Source organism: Clarias gariepinus, chromosome 18 (assembly GCF_024256425.1).
Source record: "Clarias gariepinus isolate MV-2021 ecotype Netherlands chromosome 18, CGAR_prim_01v2, whole genome shotgun sequence".
In the NCBI taxonomy this organism is placed as follows: Eukaryota; Metazoa; Chordata; class Actinopteri; order Siluriformes; family Clariidae; genus Clarias; species Clarias gariepinus.
The window spans coordinates 19,203,764-19,230,450 of NC_071117.1; the positions used below are offsets into that span (position 1 = coordinate 19,203,764).

The following is a 26,687-nucleotide window of genomic DNA, read 5'->3' on the forward strand; positions in this document are numbered from 1 at the left end:
GTATTAAAATGGTTTCATAACAAAAAAATGAACTTCACACTTCACATCGTATGACTTGTTTAAAGATTACGTGCTTAATTTGAACCTCATCCATACTGTTTTTTTAATCTGTCTTGTAATAATACTGTATTGTCTGTACTGTTCTTTATTTATACAATACTGTAGTAATATTAACTTAGTTCATTTGACATAGATTGTCATAGGAGCTGTTTTACATTTTTTTTTTACATTTGTAAATAACTTATGAAAATAGCTGTAAATAAAATATCTTGTATTTATTGACACCTTGTATATTTTCAATGGAATTCTAAATAAATTAATTGGATAAATGGTCTAAATGCTTTGAATACTTGTTTCTACTAAGCTTCCCATGCTAATGAATTATTTTTTGATATAACTTTTGAGTTAGAGTAAATCCGTTAGTAAATTTACTATGTAAATGATAAAAATTAATACTTAATAATTGATGTCATCTGAAAATGTATACAATATATTTTCAGTAGATTTAGCGTACATTGGGATTGACTTGACCTCAGTTTGGACGACTTAATGATATAGACTAAGGCTTAAAACTCTGAATTTCCATATCACAATTCTAACTCAAAATTCAGATTTCCATAAGTTTAGCACATGACATAATTTTCAAACAACTGTTCATAGTGCCAGGGAGAAAAAGAAAATAGCACTTCATTACTTTTAAGTGAGTTATGTACAGTTATTCAGCACAAACAACCTACATCATATTTCCTTGCTAAAACCATAACACTGTTTTGTGGGAGTACATATACATAACTCATACCTCATATAACTCATATAACTAAGCGCAGCCAAGTGCTGCCAACAAAAAGAAAACACATAGAAGGCAGTTTCTCCCAGTGTGTATCTTGAAAACACACAGATATAATAATATAAGATATATTAATACATTAATATATTATATGTAATTATAATAATTATGTATAATACATATTACAAATAATAGCAACAATAATAATAATAATAATAATAATAATAATAATAATAATAATAATAAAAGTCTTCCAACCTTGCATCCTTAGCATCAGGTTTCCTTTTTTTTTTTTTTCAAAAGCTTGTGGCAGAACGTTGTCTTGCACTTAATACAGCCCTCCAACTGGTTAAACACCTACAAGATGAAATAGCAGGTTCAGTTGACTCATCATCAATGTGTTAAGTCACACCAGTTTTCCCAACTGTTTTTGGAGGAATAGTGCTAATCAAATTACAACTTATGTGAACAAGGGAGGGGTCACTGTGTTTCAGTGTTTAACACTATTCTCTCGCACTTCCAGGGTTGAGTGATCAAATCTTCCCTCTGGTTTGTGTGTGACTGGGTGTACTATGTGAACTGTAGGCACACCATGCCAGGCAAGTATGGCATAAAAATCTTAGGCATCCTGTGATGCAAAAACTAGCTATGCATAGGTTCTATAGATTTTCACAGGCAAACCTGCCAGTAGCATCCCAGAGAAAAAAAACAAGGAAAACCTGTAGTCCTCTTTTTTAGCAGCTATGACCTGGGACAAGAACTTTTTAGAAGGAAACTTACCATGGTGGGCCAATATAAAAAAAATAATGAAATAGACTTAAGCTGCCTGCTAAGATTTCGCAGGTAAAGGACAGGACTCCACTTTCTTCAAAATTTGCTTTTACAGACACCACTTTGGTTTCATATTGTTAAAAAAAAACCTGGAGTGGGGTACTTATCTTCACTTTTGTCAAAGATGCAGCTGGGTCATCAGAAAGTGACAAAAAGCAAATAATTATCCTGGACTATAAAAAAAAATAAATGAGGAGTGTACAACCTGGACAAGTCCTACACTTGGCCAATGGTTGTGTTTTATATTGTATACGTAGATCAAAATTGACCCATAACACCATAGATGTTACTATAGATAACAAAAAATAAAAAAATAAAACAAATTTATTTTAGAAAATGTATTCTAAAACCTATTAGTTATAGTCAGGTAAAGTAACCACCTTTTATTTATTTATATAATTCTCTTATGGTTTATTAAAAACAACAACAACAACAACAACAACAACAACAACAAAAACAAAAACAAAAAAAAACAAGAGGTATGCTGTCAATAGAAAGGCCCGGGAAATTTTTCATGAATAAGGAAGTCTAACAAGGTAACCAAGAGGTAAGTAACAAACTGGATGATAATAAAAAATACGTTTTTGAGGACAGCTATTTTATTGCTGATTTAAAAAACTGACCTGCTAATATATGATATAGTAACAGAAAGCTAACATCAGAGGAAGGTTAAACAACCACAAGTTGAGAAGTTGAGCAGGTTCAGTTGACTCACCACCGATCTGCAGTCTGACCAGTTTTCCCAGCTGTTTTTTTTATTACTCAAGTTTTTTTTTTAATTTGCTAATCAAATTACAAATTATGTGAACTCTGTGGGAGGGGTCAGAGTGATTCACTGGTTAACACACTATTCTAATATGTTGCTTGCTATGTAATTTATATCAATTACCAGTACATCATATTATACTACATCTGTTAATGTCGATTCATGTTAGTGTTTTTTAAAATCATTATTGTTATATAAAAAATCCTCAGTGTATTACACTAAAATGTATTTTTATTCTTTGATTTTTTTTCTGATAATCTGTATACATTACTTGTTATTCTAAGTTGATTTGGCAACATTGCTATCACAGTCATACAGTACCTTCACTTTGAACTTTACAAGAGCAGGAGACTTCACTTTATTGGTACAGTGGCACAGTGTTGGTGTAGCAACAATAGAGCTGCACACTAGCAGTGTAGTATACACTGACCTGCTAACAGGACCGAGAGTCTCTCTCTCTCTCTCTCTCTCTTTCTCTTTCTCTCTCACACACACGCGTATCTATATCAGATATATTTATTATTATTATTATTATTATTATTACATTTATTAAAATTTAATTTTTGGTTTTACTTTTTCTTTCTTTCATTCTTTCTTTCTTTAACATCATATAAGTAGATAGAAACAGATATATGCTGACAAATAAAAAAATAAAAATAAAGACTTGTCAAGGCTTGTGACAGACTTTTCTAATGGTGGACATAAATGGTGGTCTTGCACTTAATACAGCCCTCCAACTTCTGGTTAAACACCTACAAGTTGAGACAGCAACTTTTCCGTATTTGTCATGCCAATAAATTACTCCTTAAATTTTGAATCTTGTGGATCTTTGAGATATTAGTATACTAAATTTTCAAAACGTTCTGAACATTAGTGCTCCACAAGGCTGCATTGCTCTACTCCCTGTTTACCCATGACAGTGTGCCTCAGCAAAACTCAATTACATTAAACACACTGCAACACAAAACATTATCATCAAGCACAGATTACATCCTGAGCACTATTATATTATATATGTATATGTGTATATATGTGTATATGTAACCTTGCACTGATGTTTGCACTGCACTTCTGGTAGATGCTAAATTACATTTCATTGCTAAGTACCTATACTATGCAATGACAATAAAGACTCTCTCTCTCTCTCTCTCTCTCTCTCTCTCTCTATATATATATATATATATATATATATATATATATATATATATATATACCATATTTGCTAGACCTGGCAACCTTTGAACCAAGTTAGCAAGGCTGCCTGAGTTAGTCACCTCACACCGGCTTAAAGAACCACAAAAACACAAAACCATAGACCAACAGAACCACATATTCATAGAAACATGGAACCATTGAACCACAGAAACACAGAACTAATGAACAGTGAACACGCGAAGCGCAGGAGTAATTCCTGACTACAATTCCCATAATGCATCATTTGTAAGGCGGAAGCGCTTTATGTTTACACGAAACCTTCTGCTGCGCTCAGAGTGTAATCTGTGCTGTCTAATCGGATAATCTTTACACAGATATTTTATTCGTGAACTTTCGCCTCGAGACGTTTGATATATTTTCACATATATAATTTTACCATAGAGAGATGGTTCACGAAGATTTATTTGCGCGTCTTAACGAGGCTGGGTATAAGAACTGGTTAAAAGCTGGTTACTGTCTTCTGAAAGTTAAGGATGGCTTGTGCGGATACACAGACAGTGAAATGCGATACTTCCACAACACACTCATCAAAAGCAACTCGGGCTTACAGAGAGGACAGAGGTGCAGAAACGACTGTAGACCCAGGGGAAATCAGGTATTGATCATGTTGATTCATAATAACTATATATATAAAAAAAAACTATATGTAGATAAAACTCACTACATTCATCAGAATACTATCAGATCTGTGTACAGTTCAGTAATTATAACCTGTGTCTATTTATGATATTCTTTTTGTTTCAGTTTGAGTATGCGTGTCCTCTCTGTAATGAGTGGAGAAGGGAAATTTTGAGACACCACACCAAACCAGGTGGTGTGATTAACTGGGGAAACTGCAGGCCCTGTCTGTGGCCTACTGAACACTGGGAACTGGCAAAGGTGGGTTACAGGTGTGCAAAGTGACCGTGTGTTGTAGGGATGGAAATCACACTTCCGATATGATATTATCACAATACCTCTGTGCTGATCTGATTAAAATCATAACACAGCCAACAATACAATGAAATGCTTTGGACGTGAAGTGCCAGACAACTTTGTATATGTGTATATGTGAGTGAGTGAGAGAATGTGTGTGTGTATGTTCTTGAGTTGATTTTACATTTCCCTATTTCGTTGACCTTTTTAAACCTTTATAAAAGTTAAATAATTGATTAAATGTTACCTGTTCCTTATAACATTAGTTTTTTGCACTTTAAAACCAAGCACAGCATATAAAACCATACAAACTAACTTTGTATACAAGAGTAACATCTCTCTCTCTCTCTCTCCAAATTATATGAATGAAATGAAACAAAAGAATCCGCGTCTTTACTTTACTTTGATACTAAGATATTCTCTATCTTATGTAATTATATATTTTATTTAATTATCATTATGGTGCTTTTTATATTCCTTTTAAATATTAAATTCAGTTTTAAATTTTAATCTACTGTCATAATATTCGTTCAATATTTGTATCCAATATTTATTACGTACACAACCATACTCAGTATGATATGCACAGAAGTGCTTATATGACTGTCCGTGACCTAAAATGGAAAGGTAGGACAGAACAGGAAGATAGAGGGATTCCCCTGCAATAAAAGAAAAAATTGCACTACGAAAACTGTCAACTTTAAAAAGTTGGGATGAGATGTGCAAAACTACAAATTTATAGAATTACAATAAAATCTATAAATTGTATAGAAATTATATAAAAAGTAATTATACAAATGCTTTACTTCTACCTTATGATTTCTTTAATTGTATTTTTACAGCCATTACCAAACTGAAGTATGCCGTGGCCCAGCAGAAAATTAAAAAATCTCCTGTGTCTCACTCAAAACATTTAATTAACAAATGAGACTAAGATGACTATCTATCTATCTATCTATCTATCTATCTATCTATCTATCTATCTAGTGTTAATTTGGTGTAAGTGGTTTCTCGTCTCACATTCAGCAACTAAGGTCATTTTGATTAAAATTTGTTTAAAGGTTGACCTTACATTTTGTAGGCTTACATGCCACGAGGCTTGGCCAATTTATCCAGAGCAGATCAATGTGATGCAGCAGCACTGCTTAACCTCCTCAACTTCTGTGACCATTTCAGCTTCATCAACCAAAGGATCATTACAGAGGTGAAACTCTATTGCACGTTGTATTGCATGTCTCCAAACAATGTTTGAGACACACTCAGACTTCGATTACACACACACACACACACACACACACATAGATAGTTAAAGAATAGAAAAAGTGTTAAGGAAAAGACCTAATTTATTATAATGTTACGTTTAAAAAATAGAAAGTCTGTAACAAAACAGTAACTAAGTCTGTGTAAATGTTATTGATTTGTTTTTTTATTAAAATATCCTGTAGCAAAAAACATTACAAAAACAATCTCTCATATTTGTTATTTGCTTGTTTTTTGGGGCTAAAATGAATGAACGATTTGAAAGGTTTAGTTTTTTTCCCCTTTTCCGAGGGTGACGGGAAACTAGAATTTATATGGTGTCTAAGAAAATCAGCAGGATTTGCAGCTTAAAGCTAGTTTAATATTTGCTCCAGATATGTTAAACTGTCTGATTAAAGTGAATTTATTTGTCTGTATTGGAGACATGTATACATGGTTCATTCATTTGGCTGATGTGGGCATCACATCCATCTGTTCCCCCAGGTCATACGCAGTAGGAACGAGCTAATGCACTCTTGTGAGATGCAGGTTTCCAATGAGTGGATGGCACGCTTTCAGAAGAGCCTGGAGCATTTGTTACTAACCCTTCAGCACGTCCCTGAAGTGGCTGCAGCACGTCAACAGATCCAGGAGGTATAAAACAAAACAACAGTACATCTGTAAATTTTTACAGTTAAAAGTTATTAAAGGTGAAAAATCTACAATCCAATCCAATATTGGATTTTTTTTCTGCATGATGTATTAGCACTTAGTAGTATGATTACAATGAAGTTGTGTTCTGATGAGGTAGTGTTCTGATGCATTCATAAACACCATTATGAACAATTTATTATTTGTTTGTTAATTTAACCAGTTATTTTGCTCTGTGAACACATATCCTTCCATGACTAGCAGAACTAACTAACTGTGACTGGCAAAGCTGGTGACCAACAGTCTGCAACTGACAATATAAAGCTCATTATAAGCCCCTGATTAATTGATCATCTGTAGGTGTACACTTAACCCATTTTCTAGGGGATTAGACTATAAATTTATAAACATGACCTCTTTAAATGTAATTTACGAGTTTTTACATTTGGATCTTAACATTAACATTATCAAAGACTCCATAAAACTGGTGGTGTGCTGTGGTGTCTGGGACCAGGGCATTAGTCGGGGCTCCATGTAGTGTTTGGCTTGGGCTCTTTGGCTTCAGGGCACTGAGCACCATGGGCTGTTGTGCCCTGTGTATTCTGGGATTGACGTTTTAAGCAGTTTTCGCTCCATTGGCTTTTTTGTGGGATCAGACTGGGTGTGTTGATCTTTGGTCCCTGTGGGCATGGGTGAGCTGTGGATGCCTATGATCTTGTCACCAGTTTGCTGGTATATAATTGGTAATCAGTGTTGTTCAGCTCACCTGAGGTGGTATTGATGATATGACTCATCGTTGTATTACTGTCCTTCCTATTGAGATACATATATTATAGACACTATAATGTGTAAAATCATTGGCCACAATTTACCCATATGATAAAAATGCTAATCGTCATTAGGAACGCATCAGCTAATATACTATAAGGTAATCGATATAAATACTTAAGTAACTGTTTTTTTTGTTTTTCAGATGTTGTCTGTCGATCTGTCATTGCATATCCCTGGGATGGACTGTGTGGATGGAGACAGTGATATGGAAGTATTGATTGAATCTATCAGCCAGTGCGAGACGGAATTGCTCAGGGAATCTCTAAAAGACCTTTTAAGCAACAGTGAAGTTGAAGGGAATCCTGTACCTCTGGTAAGTTCTACATAACTTTCAAGTTTAAAAATAAAATTATAATTTATAACAATTAGAGACATTTAATTTTTTTGTGAGTGCCCTGCTGTTACCATCTTTGTGCCAACACACTAAATTAATACGAAATAATGGTGTTGTTTAAATAGATTATATTCTGTATATAAATTTAGGTTTTTCCAAATGTTTTGTCCTTGTTGCCATATTCATTGAATCTTGCTGATTCTTATGACTGTTTGTATAGGAGAGAATGCAGAATGTCCATAGATTCCTGAGCAGCCACAGGGACCTTGAAGAGCAGTTCAGGACAGAACTCCAGAGTCTTCGGGTCAAGGAGACAGAACAGCTGAAAGGAGTAAACACTGACAGTGCAAAAAGATGACTTGTGCTAAGGAGACAACAGAAACAAAAGGATTGTCTTGGTGCACACTTCAATGCATGTTTATGGAAAATACATTTTGTACATTATTGTGTATCAGCTGTCAGGATATTAAGTCAGGTTTTTAATAAGCTTCCGTTTTCATGTTCATTGCAATGGTACACATTAACTTGATGGTTTAAGGAACTATTCATAGCATGTAGTAGTATGCAATTATGTGCATGTCACAGCCTAAAAAATCACTGTGCTTCTTTGACCTGGTCGATTCGTAAGAAAGAAAGGAGGTCAACATTAGATGAATATACTCTGACATGCCTTATGTTTACAGAACCCTACAATACAAAAATATGGTTGTAACTGTTTTGTAAGGTGATTACTAGAATATACTGACATTTGTGTACATATTTTGAGATTTACTGAGAAAATGTATCATGACCATCCCATTCAGCAAAATATCTATTATTAAATGCGGGAACTGAGAAAACAGAATTATGCATCAAATCACAATGCCACTACTATTGTCACATTCCAATAAATGTAGCTTGTTCAGGTTATAAAAAAAAAAGCCTTTTTTTTTCATTCACCTTATTTTTAAACAAATGTGTACACTTTGCAGCCCTGAACAATTGCCAAAAGACAAAAGAATGTATACAGTACACACTCAACATTGAAAGGATATGCCTCTCTTCTGACGGTCACAAGATAGCCACAAAGATGGTCTGACTACTGAACAACAAAAATTGTTCATGTAACAAGCCTTTTCAGGCGAGGACACTTTGGCCTTGGAGGACTTAATTACGAGGAACTTTCGAATTTACTTTAGACTGAAAAAGCTACTTGGATAAGTAGTGAAATGTTTTTACTAAACTAAGAAGTTGTCCAGTTGACATTATTCAACCTACAGATGGCCTTAGATGGATGACTGAGAATCTTTACAGACATTTTATAAAAAATATTATGACTAAATATTTATTACAAGTCTTGTGCCTTAAGAAAGAGAAGATATAATAAATCTAATAAAGAATATAAATTATGTAAGATTAAACTAAATAGTGCCTCATGCCAAAAAAAAAGAAAAGACATCATAAATCTTGTAAGGAATAAAAATGATGTAAGAGCAAACTAAATAATCCCATACATTTCCACTTTGTTACATATTATATACAGTAAATATTGCTACATTTTAAAGGTGGCATCAAAAAGTTTTGAGACTAGTTTTGTAAAACACCAACAGATGGCAGCACAAAGCTGCATGCCAGTCACAGGGATCAACATTCATAAGTCAGAGTGCCAAAAGACATCATCATGTATTCGTATTTGTATATTGTGCAACTGGTGCAATCCTCACATGTGATTTGCACATGCGTCATGTTGCTATCAAGTCCGTTCCCCCGGCTGCTGACCCAGATGCAGAAGGAACATCACATCAAAGTCTGTCAAGAACTCCGTCAGCAGGACACCCATCCTTCATGTCGAGGATCATTGTGATTGGGTGATGAAACTTTGGTGTATGGTTACTCACGACACTAAGTTGAAGACACAGCCTTCACAGTGGAAGAACCATCAAATCAAACCATCCGATTCCCGCCTCGGGGTCAGGGCTCAGCATTGAGTTTCTGATGGGTTTCATCTGGGTTCTCCGGTTTCCTCTCACAGTCCAAAGACATGCAGGTAAGGCTAATTGGCGTGCTCAAATTGCCCGTATGTGATGGATTGCCACGCGGTCCGGGGTGTCTCCTGGGATTGGCTTCAGGCCCCCGCGACCCTGAGGTGGAGACGCTAAGTGTGAGATTTGAAAGATTTATAAATCTTTCACGATTTGTCATATCCCTGTTATGAAAACTCAGTGGTTGAACGTTTTTTTCTTTTTTACATTATTTAATTTATTATTTTTTTAAACACACCAAACACGATTTTTACACGTGCATTTGTCGGCCACCGTAGTGGAATAACGTCATTTTAAACGGAATTAGAAGAGGGATATTGACGTTGATGTTGATATCTGGCAACCCTGCGCTGCCGGACTCTGCCGGTTTGTTGGGTGTGTGACACACTGACAGTTCTGTGTCAGTCCGGTTACCCGTAGTAGTAATAATAATAATAATAATAATAAGATAATAATAACAATAAGAGTGTATTATCTGAAGGATTAATGGATTCGTATAAACGCTTCAGCGACGCGGACTACAGGAACTGGCTGCAGGCGGCGGAGAGTCTGTACATACTGCGGAGTCTCATTCGCGACTTTGTGGAAAACGAAACCGAAAAATATCACAAGTCTCTCCAGGAAAAACTAAAGGACGACGTTTGCCAACATAATTGTAGTCTCCATAAATGGAGAAAACCGAACAAGGTAAAACATAGCAGATGAATTTGTTCCAAAAACACACCGAGCAACAACTGATCTGATCAGAGATAATCAATCAATCAATCAATCAATCAATCATTTATACGAGAGATATACTGTACATGATTATTGTTGGACTGAATTTTTTTTTCAACTGTCTTAGTTATTACTTATGAAGAACTGATGGATGAAAATAACAATGCATCAGATGTTTGTATTGAAAAAAAATATGCAACAACAACAATAATAATAATAATAATAATAATAATAATAATATATAAAAACAGGGCAGTGGTGGTTCAGTTAGTTGGGACTCTGGATTGCTGATCGGAGTGTCAGGGTTCGAGCCAGGTTGTCAATTCAATTCAATTTTATTTGTATAGCGCTTTTAATAATTATCATTGTTGCAAACCAGCTTTACACAATCAAAATAATTATTTAAGTTTGTATGGAATGTGAATGTGTATGAATCAAATTGGTCAGATAGTCCCTGGTGAGCCGAGGGCGACAGTGGCAAGGAAAAACTCCCTGAGATGGTAATAGGAAGAAACCTTGAGAGGAACCAGACTCTACAGGGAACCCATCCTCATCTGGGTGAAACAGAAAGCAGGAATCGAGGTGGCAGCCAGTTTTGGTATAACAGTTGATGTTAATTGATGTTAATATGGAGTCCAGGTAGTTATTGGAGACTCAGGTAGACTTGTAGGAAATTCCAGTCCTGGACTATCGCACTGTCAAGTTCTCAGAGAAACAGCTGTCAACACCAGTCGAGGCCAGAACCGTCTTTATGGTAGAGTGAAACCGTCCCCAGACACCAGACGCATCCCAAAGAGACACACGGGGCATCCATGTGACGAGATCTCCAACCAGAAGCGGGGCACCAGGATGGGTCAGACAGGTCCGGAGGGCAGAGGGAGTCTGAATCACTGGCAGCTCAGGAACGACATGGCAGCTCAGGAATGACATGGAACATTGTCACTGTTGGATCCATCGAGCAACACCCTTATCCCTATGTCCCGTATCAAAAAGTTTTGAAGATTAGCTTTGTTTTTTGCCATATGTCACTCCGACGCCTTGCCGTAGAGTTCGATATTGACGATCTGGCCCCTGGTGATAATTTCTCAATGCACAATGCTGCGAATGTTGAAAGACAATGAGCACGCACTTGGCCTTGCTTTTTTTCAATCTTGGAGATTGTGGGCTCTTCTACTGTGAAGACAGCGTTGTGATTCTCGACATAAAAAGCCTGTGGAGAAACTTGGCAGCAGTATGGCACAATGTTCAAATCACATGTAAGGATTGCCTGGACTGTTCTGTATAACACACAGACAGTGGCAGCAATGTTGTGGATTGTTCTCTGACGATCATCATGCTGCACGAGTTGCTGAATGGTTCTCTCCGTCGAGGAAAACCGTCGTCATCCAGTGATGGTCTTCCACTCTTGAAGTGTGTGCGCGACGCAATACACATTGAATGATACTGACTTATGAAGGTCGGTGCTCTCTGTGGGTGTGTGTGCACCTTGTGCTGCCATCTGTTGGCGTGTTACAAAACTAGTCTTGAAACTTTTTGATACCCGCTCATAAGCAATTTCCCTCTGGGATTAATAAAGTTCTTTGAAACTGAATCTTGAAAATTAAATATATAATTTAATATGAATTAAACAAATAACAAGACCTTAATGAACTTGTCATGTTTAGGTTTACATAAACACATATTGCTAGTATTGTTCCTTTTATCCATGTACACTAGAAATTACATGCAGTGAGACTTTTTTTTTTATTTTATAGATTGCGTTCTAGAAAACAAGTCAATATTTGGCTAAACCTATAATAGTGTATGTTCTGACCCCTTAACTGCTAACTAGTTTACAGAGCTCCTGTGTGTGTATGAGACTATAATCTTTAAAAGGACAGATACACATCTGTGTCTTTAGTGTTTCTCTAATAAGCATTGCTCTCTACAGTTTCCAATTTGTAATAATTGTGAGAAGTGGAAAGATGAAATCTTGAACAACCACAATCATAAAGGTATTGACATACCATGGAGCAACTGCCAGTCATACCGGTGGCCTACAGACAAGTGGGAAGTGGCCAAGGTAAGTTCTGATCAGCACACTTAACTCACATTTCATCATTATCATTCATTTGGATGGTTGTGGTGAATTTTATTTCATATTTTTTTTTTATTATTGTTTCTTTTATTAATGTATTAGTCCAGGGGCGTCCAATCTTATCCAGAAAGGGCCAGTGTGTGAGCGCAGGCTTTCTTTCCAAGCGAGCAGATGCCACACCATATACCCCATTGAGCCAACAACATCTAATTAAACAGGTGGAATCAGATGTGGCTTCTGCTTGCTGGCTCTTTCTGGATAAAATTGGACATCCCTGTATTAGTCTATTTTTTATTACTTTGGCTATTGCTTTTCTATATTATCTAAACTGCCACTTGACTGCCCAGTGATAGTGACACCAATGGGAATTTATTTAGTCTGTTCACTCATGTCCACTCTGTATAAACAAGTAAAATTCCAAGGCTTCAACTCGCATGCCAGTATGGTCCTCATAACATCAATGCCACCATGCTTTTGATCTTGTAGATTTAGACCTACAGTAGCTTACCACTTGGGGCCAAAGGGTACACATTACCCTTGCCCAAATCCCAGGGGGAGCATGCAAAGCCATATGATTGTCCTTTGTAATGATTCAGGTGCAACAATTTGTGGCTGGAGGTGAGCACACATTCAGCAAAATGAAACTATATGCCACCTATAATAAAAACTATATGTGCTCTGCAATGAGCCAAGAAATGCTCAATGGACGCTCTGTATTACCTGTAATGAATTGCAGCCTTTCGTGATTAAATCATTGCACAGGTCCATACTGGGATTTAGTTTTTTAGTGTGATTAATTGTGCAGCACAAGTGTAAACACATTTTTATCAAACAGGAGCTTATCTGCTCTAACATCATCTGTCCTAAATCCTAAAAAAAAGCTTTCACATGTTTGTATTGATTTTAATGTAAGCTGGTCTGTATTGTATTCCTCAGGTTTATATGCTACGTGGAATAAAAAACCATCACAGTTTTGACCAGCTCGACATCTCTTCCATTCTAAACTTCATGAATCACTGCAAGCACTTTAAAGGCTTTGCAAATGGGCAGCAACTCACCAAGGTAATTATTTAGGTCACATGCATGTTTGTGTTTGAGGCTGTGTATGCGTAGACAGAAACCTGATATTCTGCTATGTATTATATAGGAAAGATTTCAAGAAAAATAGAATGTCATGTTTCTTTTTCTTTGTCTAATCATCATGAAGGTCATCAATGTGAGAAACAGCGTGATGCATTCCCCTGACTTTAGGTTCAGCAAAAAGGAGCTGGATGACAGTATAAAGAATGTTCTGGAGCTGGCTAAGAGTCTCGAGAATTGTGTACCTGACCTTAAAACAATATCAAAAAATATACAACAGGTATCACTGATTTAAGACATAACACAACAACTATTTTGCAAAAGGATTTAAAAATATATTTAACTTTTTTTTTATTAAGAGTTCAGAACAAGGCTTGGATGGTAACCAAGAAAAAAAACGGCATTTTCCTGTATTTTGTGTCATATAGTTTAAGAACATTTTGAAGAAGTGTAGTGAACAGGGTTCCCAGAATATAGAAGACAGCAAGGAGGAAACTCTAAAGCTGCTAGACAGAGAGCAGCAGGCCATGAAGGAGAAGATTGAGTACCTGGCACAACGCTGTGAAGAAGATCAAGACGCTGAGCTTAAAGTAAGACTAGATTGAATGATTATTTATGCACTTAATCATATATATTAAAAATCAGTAAAATATTTCTGACCTATATGATTTTGTTAAGCAAATTAAAAGGCAAATATAACATTATGGTTACAGCGTTGAATCTTTAAACCAAATCCTGAAGAAAAAAAAAACGGATTTTAAAATAAAAAAACAAACATCTATTTTATGTCTGTTTTAACTTCAGAATGAGCTGCAAGGCATGAAAGATTTTCTGGACCAAAACAAAGATTTGCTGGAGAATTTGCGCCCTCAAGTAAACCGGTTGAATGAAATACAAGAGAAGGTCGAGAAGCATGAGGAGGATATCAACAAACTAGCTAACATAGTGGACCGGCTTGTTGCACCTGGTGGGTAAAAAAATAAATGAAGATGAGGCAGAAGTAGATTAAACTTATACTTGCAATTTTTTTTTTTTTAATTGCAAGTAAAAAGGCATGTGAAAATTTTTACAGATGTTAAATAATCTGATTTTGATTTGAGTCAAGTTACCATATGAGCTCATGGAAAGGCTGAAGTGTACTTTTGTTCAGTGTTCAGTAATAATGTTCTTGCTTAATTTCTTAGAGCTCAAAATGGCTAGGTAATCTTTTAGCTAATCTACGCCTTATTTAGCTCTGAAGAAACAGATGGACTGTAGATGAAGCTCCATATCAGATCTATTACAAAGGTTAAAATTGAGGTAATCATTGAAAAATATTTCTTTTATACCTGTCGCATTGAACCATGCTCCCACTATTAATGCAAAAAAATTGGCAGAAACACAGCAGAAACTGTTAAGGACATAGTAAGTACAGTTACTGGTAAGGATGTGGTTGGAGCAAGACACAGGAAGAACTTAATAAGGACGCACAGTAATAACAACAGCAATGACCAGTTATCAGCGTAACTAACACATCTTAGGGTCTTACTTGACTTATTACAAGCATGGTGCAGAGGTGAAAGATTTCTTATTGAGTTGTCATCGGGATGTCACTGCATTTTTGCTACAGTATTTCAAAGGAGCTCTCACAACAACCTCTTCAGGCTTGTGTCGTGACCATGGTACAGTAGGTCCATGCCACGTTGTAGAAGACGTGCATTTAGTTCATATTATGATACGTTTATGGTGCGCATAAAGCAGGCTATCAGTGTTTTTATGTCACGTTTAGAGAATTTAGTGTACATACTGGATCTAGTTTCTGACATCATCACATGATGATCTGCCCTGTTAAGCAGATCATCATGTGTGTGATGGAAAACTAGTGACAACATCGTCGACACATTGAGAACCTGACAGGAATGTGACTGGGAAGTAGTCTGAACTTGATAATTTTACATTTTCCCATTCTGCATATGAAGCAATTAACAAGTCTCATATATTTGCTGATTTAAATCCAAATGGTGTTTTCCTTTTTTTGGTCAGGCGATGCACTTTATAATATTATGTACATTTAAAAATATATAATAAGATGAATTGATTTGGTAAAATGTTTTTAAAAAATGTAAAAAATGTATATATTATGTAAAAATTATTGTATTTTTATTTACTGAATATGTTGAACTAAATGTGATCCGCAGACCCAGTGTTCAGTGGTGATGTACTTAAGTTCAAGAATCACGTGTTTGAAGAGGCCCGAAAAAGAAACATGCCAGAGCCTGAATTTACAGAGGAAACTGAAACTAGTGGTAACTAAACCATTTATTCTATTATTATTGCTATGTGTTTTAATACATTATAAGAATTATCAGAATCCATATCTCTTTATCGAATGTACTTCACTTGACACTTTACAATATGACACTTATCCTAATTCAAATAATCATCTCTTCAGGTTACAGGGGTAGTGTAAAAGTGAACGGACGTACATTTCAAGGTTCCCAGGTTTGTATTAACAAAAAAACAGCCCACCAAGAGGTTGCTAAGATAGCACTGGAATACATGAAAGATCACCCTGAGTGGAAAGTAGAGACATCTGAAATCACTTCAAAGGTATCCGAATCTACATCATCCTCAGGTAAATTGTTACCCCAAAATCTTTTGTACTGGTCTTATGTAAAATACTTTTTTTCCCCTCTCTTTTTTATTTAACAAAATACAATGCTTTCATAAAACAGTGAACTGACGGGTTAATTTCAAAATACCCCTTTATAGTAAGGGTTCTTGATAAAGATTTTTTGGTTTCGATTTTTCACTTTAAACATTTGGAGCTTTTCATTCCAGCCTCCATCTTTTACGGTGTTGTGACGGTGGTCCTCAACAACCAAGAGGTTGTCTCTGATAAATGTGTTCAAGAGAAGGAAGCCATTGAATCAGCTTACAGGAAACTAGCCAATCAGTTTGGCCTGACTTCTTTAGAAGGTCAGTGCCAATAATTCTGAGTGTAGTGTTTAAATAGCTTAAACCAGAACTGTGAATTTCCTTTTAATTTTGGTTTTCACTGTGCAACAGGTATTAATTTTAGGGCAGCACTCCTGGAGCACTTTAAGAAGTGTAATTTCCCACCACCAGTGGAATCCCCTTTTTACCAAGATGATAAGAGCTTGTGCAAGCTTATGCTAAGTGGCCCTTTCACCTTTTATGACGAAGGTAATTCAGAAGCTCTTTACAACAGCAATGTTCAACTGGAATAATGCTTTACAGTTCTCTTTGGAATCTATAACTGATGGTAAATGCTTGTTTTATTTTATAAAACAATATATATATATATATATATATAAAAGTTATATAAACTTTTAGATGGATCCTTAAAGAAGAAGCAGGCAGAACAGCAGGCAGCTAAGGTTGCCCTGCAAAGTTTGTCAGGGCTCTTAAACTGCAGGTCTCTGGCTAATGCTGGTGACAATTGGAAAGGATTTCTTAAGGAATGTCTCGATGCCATTAATCTGCCGCAACCTGACTATGCTTTTACAAAAGGCAAAGTATGCACCAGTCAAGAAGCAGAGGTTCCCACTACTGGTGAAGACAATTCGCAGAGTGAGTTTGAACTTATTTATATAAAGTGAAAATTTTTAGCACTTCAGTGTCATAAACGTAACATAACATTACCTTGGAAAATTTAATGAATGTGTTTGTTCTTTTATTGCCTCTTTTTTGTGAATTTGAAGTATCTACTACAAAGGAAATTATCAAGAATGACAGCCTTCAAGCTAAAAATCTGGTCAATGTGGTGCAGGATCTACCCACAGTAGATACAGTCAGTGCTGTTTTTGAGACAAAAACACTGGACTCCAGTCCACCAGACATGACCAGCCAAGCCCACACAATGTCTTCTACAGGTATCCAGTACATGTACTGTACAATGAAAATGTGCGATTATGCAGCACCAGATAAAAAGAAAAGCAACATTTCAGTTTTGCAATTTCCATTTTAGTGTATTATGGTATTGTGACTGTGGACCTCCACAACCAAGAGGTTATGTCCGATGGGTTTGTCCAAACGGACGAAGCCATTGACGCAGCTTACAAGAAACTAGCCTGTCAGTTTGGTCTGAGTTCTCTTGAAGGTGGGTGACAATGGATATGTAAATGTAATAATAATTAATATTTAACATAGTGGTTAGAAGTCTTGTTCTTACTCCATGCAACAGGTAAAGCAGCAGTTCTGAAGCATTTTTGCAGATATAATTTTCCACCACCATTGGAACTCACAATTTGTAAGGATGATAAAACCTTCTGCAAACTCCAACTCTGTGGGCCTTTTAAATTCTCTGACAAAGGTAATTATGAATTAGTCTTTATTGGTAACAACAATTGCAGTGTTTGATTGGCCTTCCTCTTTACATTTAATTTTGTTATCCATCACTGATGCTACATACTTGGTTCATGAAACCCTTTAGATGGGTCTTCAAAGAAGAAACTGGCAGAACAACAGGCCGCTAAGGTTGCCTTGCGACATTTGTCTGGACTCTTTAACTGGAGTTTTCAGGCCGAAGCTGGCAAAAACTACATAGGTTTTCTAAAAGAACGTCTAGAAGCCAACGGTTTGAAGAAACCTGAATACAGTTTTACAACAAACAGAGAAGATGTCGCTGTAGAACTTGAGAGTTCCTCTACAAATGATGAAAAGTCATGCTGTGAGTTTGACTTTATTTATCCGAAGTCTGGATTTGAAACATTTCAGTAAATGTGAGAGATAAAAAAATTAGACCATTACCTTTTAAAATATCCAGACGAAATTCATCGTTTGTTGTTCTGTGCCCTTTTGTTTAAAAAGTTGTGTTAACTAATTGTGACTCTGCAGTACCAACCCCACATGCAATTAGCAAGAATGATAGCCTTCTGTCCAACAGCAGCGTGACTGTGGTCCAAGATCCACCTACAGCAAGCACAGGCAATGTTGTTGACTATCAGGAGATGGAAACACTAGACTCCAGTTCTCCAGAGATGCCCAGTCAGACCCCCAAAATGAATTCTATAGGTAGCCAAAGGTTTGGCGTACAGTACATGTCAAAGTACAGTCAAAAGCAAGAAGTACATTATCAAAGAGAAGGTGACAGTTAATTTTGAGTTTTGTTGTTTTAGGATCTATGCATTATGGTATTGTGACTGTAGTCCTCAACAAACAAGAGGTTGTGTCTGAAGCATGTGCTCAAGAGGAGAAAGCCATTGACTCTGCTTACAGGAAACTAGCCTGTCAGTTTGGCCTGACTTCACATGAAGGTGGGTGGCAATAAGTATGTAACTACTGCATCAAGGTAATAAATGAACAGTTTGACAACAGAATGCAATTAAGCCATATTTCTGACTTTTATGCAATTATTCTCTGACACAACCAAGGTTGGATATAACAAAATATTTATTTTGAGAACTGCTATATAACCTTCTTGTAGAAGCATTAAAGTTTTGAGCAAGTTCTGTCACATAATCAGTGCAGCAAAGATACTTTCTGTTCTACCCTGGGACTATACAGGGGAAGAATGTGAAAGCCAAGAAAAGTTATCAAAAACAGTTATCTAAATGGAAATTGCTTCCATTACTTGCTGTTTGAATTACTGCAAGTTTATTAAACTCAACCAACCTATTAAATTGCATACTTACATAACTATAAACACAATTGCTAGTTTATTTACTCATTTTCCTAATTTCTTTTGATTCTGCGACAATAACCATTGTTAAGCAAGAATGACCATATAAGCATATTATATAACCATATTATATAACCATATAAGCATTTATATATTACATATAAATGCAGTTTAATTTGAACTTATCTACATTATTGTAATAAAACTGTGAGAGATGGAGTTATAGCGTTTTGAAAAATATTACCCAATTCACACTGATATAACCAAAACACTTTGGTGATTTGTAACACCCCTTGTTATGCATAGAAAACACACACAAAATAATTTCTACTTTTGGCAAAACTTCTTACTTTATTGAAAGAAAAAAAAAAAAGAAATTGGCTCATTCTGCTGTCAAATATTTAACATGGGACTTGGTTAGAAGTCTTGCTCTTGCTCCATGCAACAGGTAAAGCAGAAGTGCTGAAGTATTTTCATGGATGTAATTTCCCACAACCATCCGAAATCCTAGTTCGTGAGAACGATAAAATCTCCTGCAAACTCCAGCTCACTGGGGATTTCACATTTTACGACAAAGGTAATTCAGAACTAGTCTGTAGTGTCAACCACAGTAGCATTGTTCAATTGGTCTTCCCATTTACATCGATTTGTGTTTTCCATTTTATGATCTATTCTTTATGAAAACTTTTAGATGGCTCTTCAAAGAAGCAACAGGCAGAACAACTGGCAGCTAAGGTTGCCCTGCAACAATTGTCAGGACTCCTCAACTACAGTTTTGAGGCTGAAGCTGGCAAAAACTACAAAGGTATTCTGAAGGAATGTCTGGATGCTCTTCAACTCGAAAATCCTGTTTACAAATGTAAAGTAAAGCGAGAAGCCAGTAAAGAAGTAGAGAGTCCAAGCACAAGTGGAGATAATTCACACTGTGAGTTTGACTTTATGTCTATCTGTTCTGCTTCAGTTTGTCCAAAAGAAGACAGCAAGACATTACAAATACATGTGCTTTTTGCAATAAAGTTTAATTTTTTGTGACTGCAGCATCCTGCAAGACAGCCATCAGCAAGACATTTTGTCTTCAACCAAACGACAGTGCCAATCAGGAGTGCCTGGAGCCAAAAACCCAGGATGCAATCCCTTCTAACAAATCCAGCATATCTGACCCCGCATTTGATTATTTAGGTACAAGGTGGTTTGTTTTGTGTGTACAGTGTATCTGCTGGTTTAATACCAGCCAGTAGGAGTTGACATTTTCAAGGTAAGGTATTGAATACTTTCCTAAACTGACCTTTATGTGTGTGTTTTACAGCCATCAGGACACTTTTACAATTGTATAATCTCAAGCCTCCATCTGTAACAGTAGAACGCCTCCACACTGAGACGATTTTAAGCTGTCAGGTCGACATAAACTTGGACGAATTCACGTTTCAAAACAACAATGACTACACTGTCAAGAAAGATGCCATTCGTAAAACCTATTTTTTGCTTGGGAATGCACTGGGAATTGCTGAATTAGGTAATTTGCCACCTCACAATTCCTGCTATTAAGGGCTACTGGTATATATTAACAGCTTCTTCACTTTAAACTTTGACCGCACCCGTTCTTAACCCCTGCCCCTGTCAAGAGGTAAAATTTCCATGCTTGCCCTACATTGTTTTTATTATGCCATCTAGTAGTTCTTATAAATATATAAAACATTGTTTAGTACAGACTAGTTGTCGAGCTGTTGATAGATATTTGATTTTTCTGTGCTGTCAATCAATTAAAAATTTTATCTAGTTAATTACAGTCATAGTCTGTCATTAATCACAATTAATCTCAATTTAAAAATATGCAGGTGTACTTGTATTATAAACGTGCAATGTTTGAAATAAAGAAATGCATAACAAACTGGTTAGAGAAAACAGATTATGCAGTTTTATAATATCTTAAATATTAACATTTAACAAATGTTTAAATTAAATAGAAATCTTTCAAATGGGACCGGCAGTGCATCCAGTGGCTGGGTACAGTAGTATGGTGTGTGGAAACCCACTGACGGTGGGGCTTGAACCTGAATCCTCAGATATCCTCTGAAAATCCCAGAACCTTAAACCTTAGCTGCCTAAGCCACCACTCTAACATCTTACATTTAATGTATTCTTGTAAAAATAGCTCCTCTTGAAGGTAGCTCGAGCTCAACAACTTTGGTTTTATCCAAACTTCAATCAAGAAGCTTTTTATAATGAAACCTGCCATGATGTCATCTTATTATCCACGCTAAACGTGCCATTATTAATCACAGCAAGGTGACCGTGCTGCGACTATGGGAAGCCAATAGGGTCAAACATTGTCTCATGATTAACTTGCGCAAAAAATGGTAATGCATTAAAATGTCTAGATTAATCACATTTTGACAGCCCTTTATAGACGGTTTTTCTAGCAGTTTGGTTGGCAGATGTCTGAATTTTGTCTCCCTCCCTCTTTAAGATGAAAACAACGCTTCCATGCTGGTAAAACAAACGTTTTCCCAGAAGTCTCTCCCACATCCTAGGGAAGACTTTGAAGATAAGAAGTGCACCCTTTATGGTATAAAATACAATGTACTCTATGATGGAAAAGGTCAGTTTGCTTGTTACATGCACCACAAAATGTTATTAATATTAATTATGTTTTTCAGTTCAAGCCTTACTTACATTTCATACATTTTGCTTAAAGAAATTATGTCAAATAAAAATGTCAGAGCAAGAAAGATCAGACAGCAAAGAAGTTATCTTTAGATTTGCATAGTTACCGTATGTACTGTATATCCTTTTGATATTTGGGTGTTTTTTATTTTGTGTGTATTTTATTTCCCATACTATCATATGTATTTGTATTATTTACTTACTTTTACTTTATTGAAACACCCACTGCATAGATTTTTGTCGATTGGGAAAAACTGACTTGACCTAACTAATAAAAAGTTGTTTTATATTCTGTTTTGTTTCCTCCAGGCTTGACTGAGGCAGAGGCAAAACAGGATGCTCTGCAGAAAGCTCTGGATGCTCTAACCTTGCTCTTTGGGTTCAAGTCCTTGCCAAAATGTACCACAGTTGAGAAAACAGAGGATCAGATTAATACCTTACTCAGAACAAAAGGTCAAAAAGAACTCAGTTATTCACATAGACGTACCGGGTATAAAAGCTCAATCGAGCTCATGTTCAACAATTACAGCATGGAGAGCACACGGGAAAAGAAGAAAAAAGAAAATGCCAATTATCTCAGTAGATGCATTTTGGGCCTGCTAGCAGTGGAGACAGGTAAGGGTCACAAAAAGGCAGGAAACTACAAAATTAATTATAAACTAATAATCAGCCTCTAATACAGCGCTCTTCAACTCCAGTTCCGGAGGGCCAGTCTCCAGCACAGTCTGTAATTCACCAACACCTAAACACACCCACTGAATGTAATTAACAAGATTAACAGATTAATTAAATCAGCTGTGTTTGAGTAAAAAGAATAACCAAACTGCTTTGGATGCTGGGCTTCTAGGACTGGAGTTAAAGGTCCCTGTCCTAAGGAATTGTATTCTACCTCCTGTATTTTAGCCCGTCACACTGAGCCATGTTATCACTACGTCCCCCCAAAAAAGTGGGTGGAACACTGTAGAAACCGGGAAGGATGTGGTATTGTCTCCATTGATGTGGAGCTGCCACACTTTTTTTGGGACATATTCCACAAAAGCTTGGTGAGCATTAACATGGTGAAAGTCAGGTGCAGGAAGAACTTAAGGATAACAAAATGACAACATTGACCAGTTAGCAATATAACTAGCACCTCTTAGGGAGGTACTACAAGCATGTCACAGACGGAAAAGATTATCTGGAGTTTTGACTGAGTTGTCATTGAGATGTCACTTTGTTTTTGCTCCAACAATGGAGTTCTCACAATGACCTCTTCAGGCTAGTGCTATGACCATAGTACAGTAAGTCCATGCCACATTGTAGAGGTCCACGTTAAGTTCATATTATGTTGTTCTGGTACAACGTTAAAGGTGCACATGCAGCATTTTACTCCTTTCTGCAAACAGCAGCCTTAATTAGAAATGATTAAAAAATTATCAGTTTAATAAATCTATAAACATTATTGAAGGGAACAAAATATCATTCCTATTTTGGATGATTATTGTGTTTATACCCTGAAATAGCAAACAAACGAAGAAACAAAACCACAGTGGTTTGCATGGAAATAAGCGCCACAGACTGATATAATCTACCAGAATCTGTGTTTTAGTTTCTCACTATACATTTTCACCATAATCACACATCGTCTGCCAACAATTTTTTTTTTGTCTTCTTGATGTTTACCAGCAGTTGGCATCCACTACGTTGCATTACCGCCACCTTCTGGTCTTGATCTCCATCATCTTCCTTTCAGTTTAAATCCTCTTCTCTAGTCCCAAAGAAACCCAGCAATTATTTTCTTTCTTGTCCTTGTTCTCCATTTTCTAAAATACTTTTCACAGTTTACTCAACCTTTCCGAATTCCCCCTGTCAAACTGTCAAACTCTGTCCATGAGGGTCAGTGATCTAGAAAACTGCTTTACCTTACAGGTCTTTCTCAAGGCCCCACCAGTTGCACGTTGCTCAGGCAAGGGCTTGAACTTTCAATCTATAAGCTTTATGTATTTTTTTATTTTAATTTAATTAAGCCAAAAATATTTTAGCAGATGATTCTCATCTTTCTATAAATAAAAACTGCTAAAGGAATCAAAAAGTTTTTTTTTTAGAACTAGACTATTTGACTAGACTGTTTGAAATTATTACTCATCAGTCATAACATTAAAACCACCTAGGTTTTAGGTTCCCCATGGGCCGTCTGGGCAGCTGTGGCCTCTCGGGTGTGGCTCAGGACCTCAGAGGTGTACTATGGTGTCTGGCACCAGGACATAAGCAGCGGTTCCTTTTCATGCTGTAGGTTGAGGGGCAGCGCCTCCATGAATGGGACTTGTTGTTTGGTGCATCTCATGAGTACTTGATATGATTGGGTTTTATGGAGTTTGGAGGCCGGGTTGAACATCTTGGGCTCTTTGGCTGCTGGACCCCGTATGTGGAGGGATGTGGTGCACTGGATGTTCTGATTCCTTTCCATCATGGCCAGCTGTAACGCGTTCGACCCTTTTTTACACAGGCTGCACTATGAGGCGAGGTCTTATGGGAAAAAGGGTTATTTATTAAGGATAAATGGGGAAGGAAAGGGTTAAAGAAGGAAGGATGGAAAGATAGGGAAGGAGTGCAGGTCTGGCATGCGGACACAGGCTGGTAAGCGGTGGGCAGCGGGCAGAGTGGCAGCTGGGACTGCGTGGACAGCAGCTTCTGCGTAGTTCATGAGAGAGCTGAAGAGTCGCGGGAGCTCCAGCAGTGAGCTCGTGGCTGTCCTTGGTGCTGTGATCAAAGATGTACTCGCCTCTTTAAAGTCCCTGGGGCTTGTTCCATTGTCCCTTTTGCTAGCCGCGCTTCCGCGTTGTCGTGCCCGTCGCACTCTCCACTCTAGAATGTCCAGTATCCCAACAGACCCCAAGCTACTTTCCCTGCTATGTTTTATAGCAGGATCAAGCAACGAAGATGGCTCACTAGCCATGCCTTATTCTGCGGGCCGCTCCTTCGCACACCTGTCAAAGGGGAGGCCGTCTAGCTAGTGAGCTTCGAAGTGAACGAGGAGCAATATGAGATTTAGGCGCACCAGCGTTGGCTTTTTCGTGGGATCAGGCTGGGTGGACTGGCCTTTGGTCCCATGATCCTGTCTCCAGTTTACTGCTATATTATTTATACATCAATGTTATTCAGTTTACCTTGCAATGGTATTGTTCAGCTGATAGTAGTATATTTTGAAAAAGGCTAGAAATGGGCTTACTAATACTAAATGCTAAATTTACCTACATTCAAGGTATTTCCACTTGCAAGGATGCATTTTTTCCCCAATGTGGGACAAATAGTCAATCGTGACCAGAGCACAAGAACGTTTTCAAATATTTTCCCACTTCTTTTATTGTTTTGCAGAACCGAACACTGTATCATTAAGAAACTGTCTAGATGAATGGTTTAAACAGAGGAACCTGGTGCAGCCTGTGTTTGAGAACGTGGGGGAGGCTCGTGGAGTGAAAGTCACGTTTTCTGTCAGAGTTTCCTGCTCAAATCCAAGTAAGGGCAATATAATCAACACTCTCTCTAAATCAAAATACAAAACATACTGTATGCTCTTATGCATCTCTCTCTCACTCTTTTAGACTATGAAGACAGTGTGGAAGTTGCAGAAAACAAGTTGGCCGAGGAACTGAAGAAAAGGTTGAATCATCTGACTGATTAAGATGAGGAGTATTATGAGATTTGCTATGCAGATTTTTTTTTCATATGCCAATGTATAATTTTCCAAGGTAACATTATTTTATTGCTGACACTTTATAAGCCTTATGTATTAATTACAAAATAGTCTGTGACCTTAAAATTACCCAGTTATTTATTATCCTGACCATCAGCTATCAATACATGTAGAATGTCACCCCATTTTTAAAGACATCTGTTGTGAAACGGTTCCTTTACAAAATCATTTGGACGGATCTGTTCTTTGATGATGTATTTCAGTATGACCTCATATGCTGCTTTTTAGTCTGACCTACATTTTCATGGTAAGTAGGTTGTTGCCTTGTCATGAAAATGTTTTTTATAAACCAACAAACATTTGCTGAAATGCTTAATAATTAGGGTAGTATGTAAATTTTTTTAAATTAGCAATAATCTAAAGTTCATTTTTATCAGGGTTAAATAGGAGCTAGAAACCTCTACAGTTCACCTTTGTATAATGTATGAACTGCTATAATGTACTTTAGTCGTGTCTAAATTTAAAAAATAGTTAAATGAGCTCTTTGTACGTAACGAAAAAAATGCAGCCAGGGATTTCTGTCAATTGGCTTTCCGCGAGTAAATGGTCTGACTGCAAAACTTGATAAGTGCCATTTTTTAGACTTTTAATTAATCTTGCAAATTATTTTTCTCAGACACTCAAAACATGATGTACAGTGGAACCTTGGATTATGAGCATAATTCGTTCTGGAAGTGGGCTCGTTTTCCAAAACACTTGTAAATCAAAGCAAATTACCCCATAAGAAATAATAGAAATTCTAATTATTCATTCCACAGCCCAAAAAAATAAATACATAAAATTTTTAAACACAAAATATAAAGTAAAAATAAAACAAATTAACCTGCACTTTACCTAAAAAAAATATACAAATAAATCCCGACAGATAAGTGTTTCTTTTTATGCGCGTATGTGTGTGTTTTTTTGTCTCTCTTGCACTGCGGAGTGTGTACGTTATGTGTGTGCGCGTGCATGTGTTATAAGAAACAGTACACGCGCGCTGTACACACATGCTTTCAAACACAAAATAAAATGTGTTTTACACACACACACACACACACACACACACACACACACACACACACACACACACACACACACACGGTCACAGTGTTATAGTAAACAGTACACGCGTGCACGGATGTTGATTATACCAGTGAGAGACGAGCACTAAGACCCAGCAGGGGAGACGATTACCCACAATACCGCAGCACAAGAGAGAAA

The 26,687-nt window shown here is 36.8% G+C and overlaps 2 protein-coding genes across 3 annotated transcripts; both read left to right on the forward strand.

Moving 5' to 3' along the window:
* The first annotated feature begins 3,857 nt into the window (after positions 1-3,857).
* Positions 3,858-8,193, forward strand: zgc:153935 (uncharacterized protein LOC777611 homolog). 2 transcript variants are annotated; one of them, XM_053477238.1, is made up of 6 exons: positions 3,858-4,194; positions 4,344-4,478; positions 5,596-5,718; positions 6,258-6,407; positions 7,378-7,548; positions 7,790-8,193. In XM_053477238.1, the coding sequence occupies exons 1-6, from the start codon at positions 3,985-3,987 to the stop codon at positions 7,925-7,927; spliced, it is 927 nt and encodes a 308-aa protein (XP_053333213.1). In that variant the 5' UTR covers positions 3,858-3,984; the 3' UTR covers positions 7,928-8,193. The 2 variants fall into 2 exon arrangements, with proteins under 2 accessions (XP_053333213.1, XP_053333214.1); XM_053477239.1 differs by lacking the exon at positions 5,596-5,718.
* Positions 8,194-9,959: 1,766 nt separating this feature from the next.
* Positions 9,960-26,181, forward strand: si:ch211-91p5.3 (uncharacterized). Its single transcript, XM_053477331.1, has 25 exons — positions 9,960-10,277; positions 12,238-12,369; positions 13,321-13,446; positions 13,592-13,744; positions 13,893-14,054; positions 14,269-14,431; positions 15,642-15,749; positions 15,896-16,078; positions 16,285-16,422; positions 16,513-16,650; positions 16,801-17,037; positions 17,169-17,339; positions 17,435-17,566; positions 17,651-17,779; positions 17,900-18,136; positions 18,304-18,480; positions 18,585-18,722; positions 19,536-19,664; positions 19,779-20,012; positions 20,126-20,266; positions 20,394-20,600; positions 21,555-21,686; positions 22,061-22,366; positions 25,106-25,246; positions 25,333-26,181. Exons 1-25 carry the CDS (start codon positions 10,077-10,079, stop codon positions 25,410-25,412), a joined length of 4,095 nt encoding a protein of 1,364 aa, XP_053333306.1. The 5' UTR covers positions 9,960-10,076; the 3' UTR covers positions 25,413-26,181.
* Positions 26,182-26,687: the final 506 nt, after the last annotated feature.